Raw genomic sequence first — 11043 nt, 5'->3', positions numbered from 1 at the left:
TAGGTTGTAAACCTCTGTTTTTCATCACATTGAAGACCTCTTGCCTCTCCCTTCTGGCCTGTAGGGTTTCTGTAGAAAAGTCAGTTGATAATCTTATAGGGGTACCCTTATATGTAACTTGCTGGACTCAAATTTAAAAACAGAGCCTAGCAGCCACTTCTAAACAGAGGTCTCTCATGCAATCTAGGCTTTAGGGGGAAGCCTGCACTAAGCTGCCTGCCACCCACATTGATGTTTGCCTGCACTGTGTTCCTGCCACCTGAACCAACCCTTATAAAGGAGTTCCTGGAATTATATTTCAACCAATAGGACTGAGAGTCTACCCATCCAGTCAGAGCTGTGCAGCTATATCTCCATTAGCATCTTCACTGACCAATCAGAAAAATGTTTTTTGGACCAATCAAACTGAGGATTTGGAGTCCTCCTTTGCATGAGGATGGACCAATCAGGGACCAGGAGTGGGGACTTCTGTCTATAAAAGTCAGCTCCCCTCTGGCTTGGGGAGCACACTTTCCCTTTCCACTGATGACAAAAGACTATATTTGTCTGGCTGGAGCTGAAACACTGAAGAAGTCTTGACAGACCAGAGCGGAGCAGACTGGAGCAGAGCAGAGCTGCCTGGCCCCAGGGCTGCCTGGCTCCAGGGCCGCCTCACAGCCATGCTGTGCCTCCTCATAATTGAGCTGTATCACTATTGAGCTGTTCCACAGCTGCACTGTTCTCACAGCCGTGCTGTATCACAATTGAGCTGTTTGCACTGAATAAAGTTCCCTTCTTCACCACACCCCAAATTGGGGATTCCGGCTGGCATTGAATTGTTGCCAGTGACCATCGGTTGACAAACTCGGTAATTTTTCACAAATCAAGGGCAGTCCAGAAATGGAGACAAAAATATGATGTTAGAACACCAGTGGTCTCCTTTCTTTAGGCTGTTCTTAGATGAACTCCCCTCAGTTTGATGGCAGTAGGGCCAGCCAGCAGCTGTGGGTTTGGTAGGCTGAATTATGGCCCCCAAAGACATCCAGATATTCTAATCCCTGGAACCTATAAGTGTTATTTTACACGGCAAAAAGGGACTTTGCAGATGTGATTAACTTAAGGATTTTGAGATGGGGAGGTTATCCTAGATTATCCAGTTGGGCCCTAAATGTAATCAATCATAAATGTCCTTGTAAAAAAGAGGTAGAAGAAGCTATGAAAACAGAAGAGAAGGCAATGCAACTACAGAAGCAGAGATTGGGGTGACGCAGCCGCAAGCCAAAGAACGCTACTCGTCACCAGGGGCTGGAAGAAGCAAGGAATGGATTCTTCACCTGGAGCTTCCAGAAGGCAACCGTCCTGCCAACACCCTGATTCTAGCTGCCCAAAACTCATTTCAAACTTCAGGCCTTCAGAACTGGAGACAGTAGATTTCCATTGTTTTAAGCCACTAAATGTGTGGTTATCTCTCATAGCAGCGATAGTCGGCGAATGGGTAAGGATGCTCAAGCTCAGTCATCTCTTTGTCCCACATTTTCACTCAGGACGCACTCTCCTCTGCCTTCTGTTTTCTCCCAGCATTGGATGCCACAGTGTCCCCCAGGCAGAGAGATGCAGCAGTAGTCTAATCCTTTCATATGTCAGTGCACTGTTTCCTCTGCTGAAAGGGCTCCTCCCTACAATTTCCAACCAAAGCCAAAAAAGTCCTTCACACACACCCACAAAATACCCACCCAATAGAAAGAGCAATGGTCCAGCAGGCAGGACCTTGAATTCAAGTTCAAGTTTCCCACTGATTAGCTACGTGACCTCATGAACTTTTCTAAGGTGAAATTGAAACTCATTCATTTTTATGTCCCTAGTGCCCAGTGTAGTGCCTGCACAAAGCAAATGGGCAGTAAATGGGCAGTGAGTCAATGAATGAATCAATCGATCTTGAACACGGATGGAAGGCCTATCCACTGAAAAATAGAATCTTTCCAGTAACTCTTACCTCTCTTCCTCCATCACTATTAAGGGAAAAGACTAAACTCATGCGTTTTAGAGTTGGAAGGTCTTTGGGTTTGAAGCCAGGAGCTCATTGCCTCACATTAGCACCAACTACTAGAAACCTTTTCCTTCTGTCAAGCCAAAAATGTGTCTTCTAGTCACCCACTGGTCCTAGTGCAACCTTCTAACCACATTAAAACAAACTTCCTCTTACTTCCACATCTAAACATTTTCAGAAATCAGTCTCAAGTCTTGGCCTAGCCAATCAGGCTAGTCACCTTGATGAATGATCTAACCTCTCTGGTCCTGTTTTCCTTGTCTATCAAACAGCAGCCTGGGATCACTAAGATCCCTTCTAGCTCCAAGATGCAGTGTGGAAAACATTACCCCCTTGATGTTCAATCCCTCATCATTTTAAACTATCCATTGGAGTTTTAATTTCAATACTTTTTTACTGTTAGCATTGCTTCTTTTTCTAATGGGCCCATTCCTTACCCCACTCTACCCCAGGAACTGCTGTCTTCTTATATTTTCATTTTTTTTCCTTTACTTTTTCATTTTAAAAAGACTAATTCTAAGGTCTCTAAGTAATAGTTATTTTATATAAGTGATATATATATATATATTTTATATATATATATATATATATAATGTAATGTATATTACTTATTTAGTTAGTTGGTTAGTTGTTTCTGGAGGGCTAATCCTGCAGCCTGCACAGTTTGTTATCCCCTGCATGTGGGGGTTGTTACCTCATGAGTTTTGTAATTTTGGAATGTAAATTCAAGTTCTTTGGGGCTACTTTCATATGCAATGTATTGAGATCTTTTAGAGAGATTGGAGTAATTTCTGCCAGGTGTCTGAGGAGTAACACTGGCCCAAGACAAATTTTTATGTTAGTCTCTCAGCTGGAGGTACTCAGGCCAGGCAGCATGTGTTCATTTAAACTCCAAGCCCATGAGGACAGGTCCGTGGATGGTTTCAAATTCCCAAGGAAGATTTCCCCGGCTTCTATCCTTCTATTCAGGACTACAGTGTGGAATAGCCCTTCAAGTCTGAACTTTAGGCAAACATTCAGCTCTGACGTATTACTTCCATAGGTCCAAGACCCCTCCTTTCTCTATGTAGATATTAAAACCAAGCTGGGGGCCGGCCGAGTGGCGCATTGGTTAGGAGTTGGCTTGGGATGCCAGCTCTGAGCAGCAGGGCCCCGGTTCAGATCCCACATGATGAGGGCCAGTGACACTGCCCTCTACAGCTAAGATGGTGAACAACAGCTCGATCTGGAGCTGGGCTGCCGTGAGTCACCGGCGACGGTGTAGGCTGCAGTGGGGCTGCAGTGGGCTGCCGTAAAGCTACCGTGAGTGGCCGGCAGCGGGCGTGAGCTTTCACAAGCTTTCACGAGCTGCCGTGAGCCGCCATCAGTGGCTGTCGAATGGCCGGTGACCAAGCTGTCTCACCCAGGAAGAGCACAATGATCACAATACCAACATGGGCCAGTGAAGCGACATCCTCCACAACTAGACTGAAGAACATAAAGGACAGCAACTTCTCTGTTCCCCTTTCCCGATTCCCCAACACTGTTCCCATCCCCCAATTCCCCAATAAAATCTTAAAAAAATAAAGGCTCATGCCAGTTTCCTTCTTCCTCTGCCCTATCTCATCTCTGTTTACCTCTGCTTTGTCACATTCATCCCTTTTGTATCAAGGTCTCCATGTGCCAGGGGTCTAGACACCAGCAGTCCCACCTTCATATCTTTCCAGCTCTGGGCTCTGTAGGCAAGGCTATCCTCTCCCAGCTTCAAATCAAGAAACCCTAGGGAAAGATCTAGTGACTTCATTTGGGTCACACATCCACCATCTCTGTGCCCAGGGAAACGTGTAGCTGGATCTGGGTCACATGCCCACCTCTTTGGCTTAGTAGCAGGAAGTAGGATAGGGTACATTACCAGAAGGGAATGATGGGAAACTTGTTTTGAAGTCCAAAGTACCATCTGCAAAGCATGACAAAGGGTGTGCATGCAGTACCATGCAAGAAAAAGCAGAGGGTGAATTTAACTGAGCTGTGACTGGTGAAAGGCAAAAGAAACAGGGGACATGTGGTATGTGCATGACTGTCCTAAGAGAAAAGGGGAAGACTAGGGAGCCACAGGGCTGGACAGCTCCCTTTGCTGGCAGGGAGGAGACACCTTTGATCTAGAACTGCAAGGTGACTGACAGGGCCTGGGGGAGGGGGTGGATGTCAGGAGAGGGTGTTAATTCAGGTAAAGGATGTTGCTCTCTGTTTACTAATTTAGGGAAGTACTAAAACTCTGACAGTGGTAGACCTTCCCTGATCAGGAATGGGCTAAGTCTGGGAGAGCAAATACTGAGCCAACATGTGTGGTCCCATTACCATCTTGCCCGCATGAATCACTCATGGGACTCCTTCTCTACTGACCCCAACCCAGCCTCCTATTCCTCCTCAAGACAGTGTCCCAGGCAGCCTCCTCTCAATCAAAAGAAATAAAACTCATTTGCCATCCCTTGTCAGGGTACGCATGCCATGCTTGAAGGTCTATACCAGATTACCTGTCAAGATTCCTTCAGACACCCTTATTGTGTGCCAAATATTTGGTCCTTTATCTTTACAGAGGGTGCCAAAAAAAATGTATACCCATTTTTTTTTAATTGGGGAATTCGGGGAGGGGAACAGTGTTGGGGAATTGGGGAGGGGGACCAGCCAAGTTGATGTTCTTCAGTCTTACTTATGGAGGGTGCCAGTTGCCATCTGGCTGCCCATTGGCAGCTCGTGGCCTCTAAGCTCAAGGTGCTGTGTTACAATCTTAGTTGAGGGTGGGCATAGCCACTATCCCATGTGGAAGTCAAACCCTTGTTAAGCCTTGTTAAGAGCACGTGCTCTATCCACTGAGCCATCTGGGCAGCAGCTCAAGCTGCCGAGTTCAGTCTTAGTTGCATGTGGGTGTAGCCCAGCATTGAATAGACAGCGTTGTTGTTAGGAGCACGTGCTCTCACCAGCTGAGCCATCCTGACACCTGTTGGTAGCTCACAGCAGCTAAGCTCGGGCGTAGCATCACTGGCCCATGTGGGAATCTAACTGGTGGCCCTGTTGCTCAGAGCTCGCACTCTTAAGCTAACTCTTAACCAACTGAGCCACTTGGCCGGCCCTGTATCCACATTTTAAGAAAGGGAAAAACTGTATTAAAATTGTAATACTTGATATATACTAATAACAAAAGATGAATACAAGTCATGTGTATACATTTTTTTGGCACCCCCGGTATTTCCTTTTTCTCTATAATCCCAGGAAAGACCCTGGATGTGACTAAAAAAACCCAAAGGGAAAACAATATTTTTCTGTGGGAAGGCAGATGAGAGGTGAAAAATCCAGAACAAACAATAGGTATATAACTATCCATCTTCCAATCCATCAGGGCCTTTCTAAGGCCCAGAACTAAAAGGAAAACATCCTCACGGCCCCAACGCAAACCCCCTCAGCTCCCGTTGGTTCTCAGAGAAATTTCAGCGGGCACGCAGAATCCTGGTAACCGGCTGGGCATGTGTGTGGCTCATTCTTGGCAGTGAAATTCCAAAGGTATCATTCATAGTGACAGTGACGACTGCCTGGCCAACTCTTGCCCCTCCCCCTGCCTGTTGAACCCCCTTTGAAAATATAAACACACAACACACATACTACACAACACAAAATGAAAGCCTCACTAGGTGACTACAGAGAGCCTGACTCCCCTTCTCTTGTTTTTCCCAGTGCTCTTCCTTACCCCAAATAACACAGAGAAGATACCTCTCACTTCAGCAGGAAGGGGAGGACTGAGCCAGTAATAACCTGGTGAGACCCTTACTTATCACCTTACCTTCAAATAAGACACAGCAGGAAGAAGTGCACCAAAGCTACTTCACAGCAGGCAGGCAGGATTAACAAACAAAGAACAGGGCAGCAGAACAGCAGAAATCTAAACTAGTATTTTTCACTTCCTTGAGGCGGCTACTCCTGTTTATAATCAATAAACATGGTGCTCAGCAGGTGCAAGAGGGGAGGGGGGACTACTGGAGCAATGTCTCTTCAAACTATTAAGACCTCAAAGGTAATGCTGGCCACCACCCTTATCTCATAGATAGGAAGCTGCAAGCCAGGGCGGGTGAGAGCTGCCCTTAGGACTCTGACGTTGGCTCAGACCAGCCCTGTGGCTAGCACCCAAGTATGATGAATTCTAGCCCAACGGCTTTCCTCTCACAACTACTGAAACGTTTACCCAGCTCCTATCCTGTATTGCACCACAGTGCCAAGAAATAACTCCTCAGCCCACTTGAACCCTCCATTAACAGTATCGTTTTCTGCATTCCACATTTTAAAAGCAGGCCCCAAAGAAAGGCAAGCTTATGTTTAAGAATTTATGGCTTTCTTTCTTTTCTTTCTTTCTTTCTCTCTCTCTCTCTCTCTCTCTCTCTCTCTTTCTTTCTTTCATTCATTCATTCCTCTCCCCCCCTCCTCCTCCGTTTGTGTTGCAACAGTTGGGGAACATCTTGAAGACAAGCCTCATTCCTTCCAGTCTCCTTTACCTGTACACGCTGACCCAGGGCACACAGACTTCATGCTCCAGTCACAGTCCTAACACTTAGCCAGATCTTCAGCCATCAAGCGAAGATTCTGTTTTAAATATCAGACTGTAGTTTCTAAAAACTAACATTTTACAAAAGATATGCAATGTGCAAATAAGGTTTGTTTTTCTGCATTGCTGTTAGTTATTAAGAAAATTTGTTGAAGTAGGACTCGCTTTTCCCCCATGCAGTGAGTTAGAGTTTTGGTCAACTGATCCCATCAGTAATGGGATGCTCTGGACCCAACATTCTGGGCCTTGGCCAAAATTATGTCCACAATAAGGCAACACCTGCTCCTTGGATAAATGCTTTAAAGCAGAGCATTCTCCCAAAAAGGCACAAAGAAATCTCTGTGCACCCCTCCAGTGCACATGAACATACTCTCCCCGGTTGAAATTCATTCCTGCCTAGGTTTTAAGTTGTTTGTAAAGGAAATAAAGTATTTTACAGAAGGCATGCAGGTCAGTCCTAAATGAGCTCCAATGTTGCATGCAGATATCAACCAGATTCTAACAAGGCCAACCTTGCTACTGTACTCAGTATCTCTTCCCTAATTCTTCCTAGGTTGAGCCAAGAGAGTTAGGAGGAAGACAGCTGGCAAGAAAGTGGCCTCTCAAACTGGCCTTCAGTCCAAGGTCTTTGCCCAGTGGGCACAAGTCTGTCCTGATGGCCACTGACTTGTGGCCACTGACCTCCATCTCCAGCCTCCCTGCTTACCCCAGGACCTCTGATCTCCTTCAACACAGCCAACCTTCACTGAGTGCACTCAGGTACCAGGTACTACTTCAGAAAAGAGCCTTGAGAGGGGGCAAGGGTTTGGAGAAGTAAATAAGCCATGATCATTGCCTTAAAACATTCACAGCCAATGGCAACACAGACATCCACAAGCTGGCTGTCCCTAGATACTATCAGCTTTTCTTGAGGCCTCTGGTTCGAAGGAAGACCCTCCTCAGAACACAGTGATAGGTTCTTCCTTAAGTGTTCCTTGAGGGCCAGCTGAGTGGCGCGGTAGTTAAGAGCTGACTTGGGATGCCAGAGGGACCCGGTTCAGATCCCACATATGAGGGCCAGTGACACTGCCCTCTACAGCTAAGATGCTGAACAACAGCTCAACCTGGAGCTGGGCTGCTGTGAGTCACCTGCAATGGCATAGGCTGCAGCCATTGCTGCAGTGGGTTGCCATGGGCTACCATGTGTAGCCAGCAGCCAGCGTGACCGGCCAGCAGCCTCCGTGAGCGGCTGTCCAGAAACCGGCAACTGATCTGCCTCGCCCAGGAAGAGCGCAACGATGGTGCAAACTTCGGCCAGTGAAGCAACGTCCTCCACAACTAGACTGAAGAACAAAAAGACAGCAACTTGTCTGTTCCCCTTCCCCCAATTCTCCAGCGCTGTTCCCATCCCCCAATTTGCCAATAAAAATCTTTAAAAAAAAAATAAAAAGGTACCGAGCTCAGTGCCTAGCAAATAAATAAATAAATAAATAAATGTTCTTTGATGTGACAGAGGCTTACACAATCATGAAAAGACTGTTTACAGGAAATGGGACTTGTGGACAAAAGTCATAGGATGCCATACCAGAGGTTTGGGAGCTTGACAGAGATCAATTTAAGACCACTGTCAAGGCCAGGCAGAAGTGTAAAGGGTATTGGACCAAAAATCCAGAGCCTGTTTTCTTCACCAGCTCACCTCATGTTCTTGGGAAAGGCACACATCCTCTACAGCTTTACAGGTGAGAAGGGAGGACCTGAGCAGTGGTTTTTATTAGGTAAAATCCACATCATTTGCAAATTATATTTTATCAAGAACCCCAACATATAAAACAAACAAAAGGGGAGCTGCTTGTGCTGAATCAAGGCTGGCTGGGTGGCCCTCAGGGAAGCTAGTTCGAAAACCAAATGAGTAGATTAAGTCTGAGAGCCCCTTCCAGAACTTTTATACCCTCTCAGGTATCTGAGAGGACAAAAGAAGGAATCATAGATTTAATGCTCTTCATGGTGCTTGGCAATTTATATATCATGTGTCATTGAAATCTCTGCAACAGTAACATGAGGTGAACTAGCCTGTGAACTAGGCTCTCTCGTGAACTGCAATTTTTTGGCAAGGGGCAGAACTGGGATTTGAACCGTTTCCTGACTCCAAACATGGTATTCCTACTACTTGCTAAGAGGAATATGGAAATTTGTGCTGAGTTGATATTTTCCTTCAATTGTAAATATAAACATGAACGCATATATACATAGGGAAAAATATTTTGAAGAATATACCTCTCAAAATTGTCATTAGCTATCTCTGTGTGGTAATAAGGTGGGTGGTTTTCAGTCTATTCACCTATATTTTCTAATTTTTCTATAATGAACAGGTATTATTTACATAAAACACGTACTACTTATTAAAGTGGTTTTAATCATTCCGAACCGACACTTCCTTGTTGGGTTGCTATGGAGAACTAGGGGTTTGGGGGACAGGTGGTATCTATAACCTTTTGGAGTTCAGAGTGGGAATAACAACCCCACATCCCACAAACTCTCCCTTGAGAGAGTCCTGAGCTGACCTGTCGGGCAATTCTCACAGTCATTTAAGTTCTCTGAACTTCACTTCTGGGAAGTGTGGTTGTTTTACAAAGTAAAAGCAAGTCCCTGAGACCCCTCCCAAATACATGCCTCTCCTATCCACCCCCCCTCAACTGCCTTGTACAGTTAGGGGTGTGTGTGAATAAAACTAAAAATGGTCACATGGACCCTAGACCAGATACCAGTAGTATCTACAGAGATTGTGCCCTCCAGCCAGGCCAACAGACCACTTAAACCCTCTGGCTCCACCTGAGGGTCCCCTCCTCTCCTCTCCCCAGAAGCCACTGGCAAATACCAAGATCACAGCACTACTTCAGGAGAAAAAATACCATCCTGAAGGCAAGACAGGCTGTGGTCAGGCAAGGGGTGGGGCAAGGCGTGCCAGCTTCTTCCCTGTATTATTCATGCCAGCTCTGCCCTCAGAAATCTTCTAAATATTCAACATGCCACCTCCAGGTACAGCACAAACCCCCAGCAGTCAGCAACAGCTGTGGGGAGGCCTGCATGGAATGAAAGACTTGGGGGCTGAGAGGCACACACACTCTGGCTTTGGCAGGAAAGCCCAGAATGGTGGCCAGGAGACAATGCTAAGAACAACTTCAGAAGGCTGCTACTGGCTGCTTCTTTGAAAATCAGTGAAGAGCTGCAGAAGACAGGAGATGTTTCAAAACACAGGGAGTGATGGTGCACAATCAACCGGAGTCTGGAGCACCTCTTTCTCAGACAAAGAAAAAGCCTGAGACACCCCTCTCTCGCCCCCACTCCCCAGACCAACTGAAACTCCAGCTCTCCTGAACAGGTGTCTGAATCTGTCCTGACTCAGGCAAGAATGGTTAGGAAAAGAGAAGAACTGAACAGCCGTGTCTATCTCCAAAGGGGAATAAACCCACAAGGGGAGGAGATCTTCAAATGTCTACTCAGTTCTAGAGCTTGACAGAGAAAAACACCCCCCACCCCCACCCCCAATGACTTCACACAGGCCTCACCCCAGATGACTCTGTGCTCTCCTGCAAGGGCCTGGGAGGTGTCATTGCCACCATCCAGGTGGCTACCTGTCAATTGGAAATTTCCAGTGAATTCCAAGAGATGGCTGCTCCTCTCTCTCCCTCAAACCCCCCCCCCCAAGAGAATCAGACCTGGGGGACTGTTGTCTTCACCGCTGTCAATGTGAGAAACCTAAAAAGGAGTATGTTTTCATCCCCACTGGGAGCCCCGCCTCCATCTCTCCACCCTTCTCCGCGCTGACCCCTCCAGGCAGCGCCGCAGGCTCGTCCGAGCTCTGTCTGTCATTTTCGCCCCACAAAAGCGTGGCGGCCGGCAGGGTGCGGCGACGGGCGACCCCAGCATTCCTCCCAAAAGGAGAGAGTCGCTTGTCACCGCGGCGCGCCCATTCCGGGCCTCCGCAAATCCCACCAACCCGGGGAACAAAGCGGCAGGGCGCGGCGAGCCGAGCCACCGGGGAGGCCCCGTGCGCCCCAGCCTTGGCGGCCCCGCCCGCCGGCCCCCCGAGCGCCCGCCGGGCCCCGCAGGGCAGCAGCCGCGTCCGGCGCCGCCCGCTCGCCGGCGACCTCAGCAGCTACTGTACCTACTAAAATTAGAGGCCGCCGGGTATTAATAGCCGCAGCGCAGGGGGGCGGGCGCAGCCCCGGGGCCGGGGGCGGAGAAGGACGAGCGGGAAGGGACGCGGGGACGAAGGCCACTTACACCACCAGCCTGGAGATGATCCATGACACCATGGCGGGCGGCCGGGCAGGGCTGCCCGTGCGACCGGGAGGCTGCGGGCGGCGGGGCGGCTGCAGCGCTCGGAGCACGTCAGTTCGCGCACGGCCGCCGCCGGACTGAGCGCACTCGCCGCGGTGCCGGGCGCTCGCGCGTCGGCGCAGCCGCG

At 48.1% G+C, this 11043-nt stretch overlaps 1 protein-coding gene across 6 annotated transcripts in view; it reads right to left on the bottom strand.

Moving 5' to 3' along the window:
* The window catches only part of REEP1 (receptor accessory protein 1), a 123552-nt gene extending 112515 nt beyond the window's left edge, over positions 1–11037 (bottom strand). For all 6 annotated transcript variants that reach the window (XM_019631508.1, XM_019631512.1, XM_019631509.1 and 3 more), the window contains exon 1: positions 10860–11037. In XM_019631508.1, the coding sequence (XP_019487053.1) occupies positions 10860–10891 (32 nt within the window). In that variant the 5' untranslated portion in view covers positions 10892–11037. The remainder of the gene's footprint in view (positions 1–10859) is intronic.
* Positions 11038–11043: the final 6 nt, after the last annotated feature.

This window comes from Hipposideros armiger, unplaced genomic scaffold (assembly GCF_001890085.2).
Source record: "Hipposideros armiger isolate ML-2016 unplaced genomic scaffold, ASM189008v1 scaffold_1003, whole genome shotgun sequence".
NCBI lineage: Eukaryota > Metazoa > Chordata > Mammalia > Chiroptera > Hipposideridae > Hipposideros > Hipposideros armiger.
Note: the sequence above shows the minus strand (reverse complement) of the source record. Positions and strands in the feature narration are given on the sequence as shown.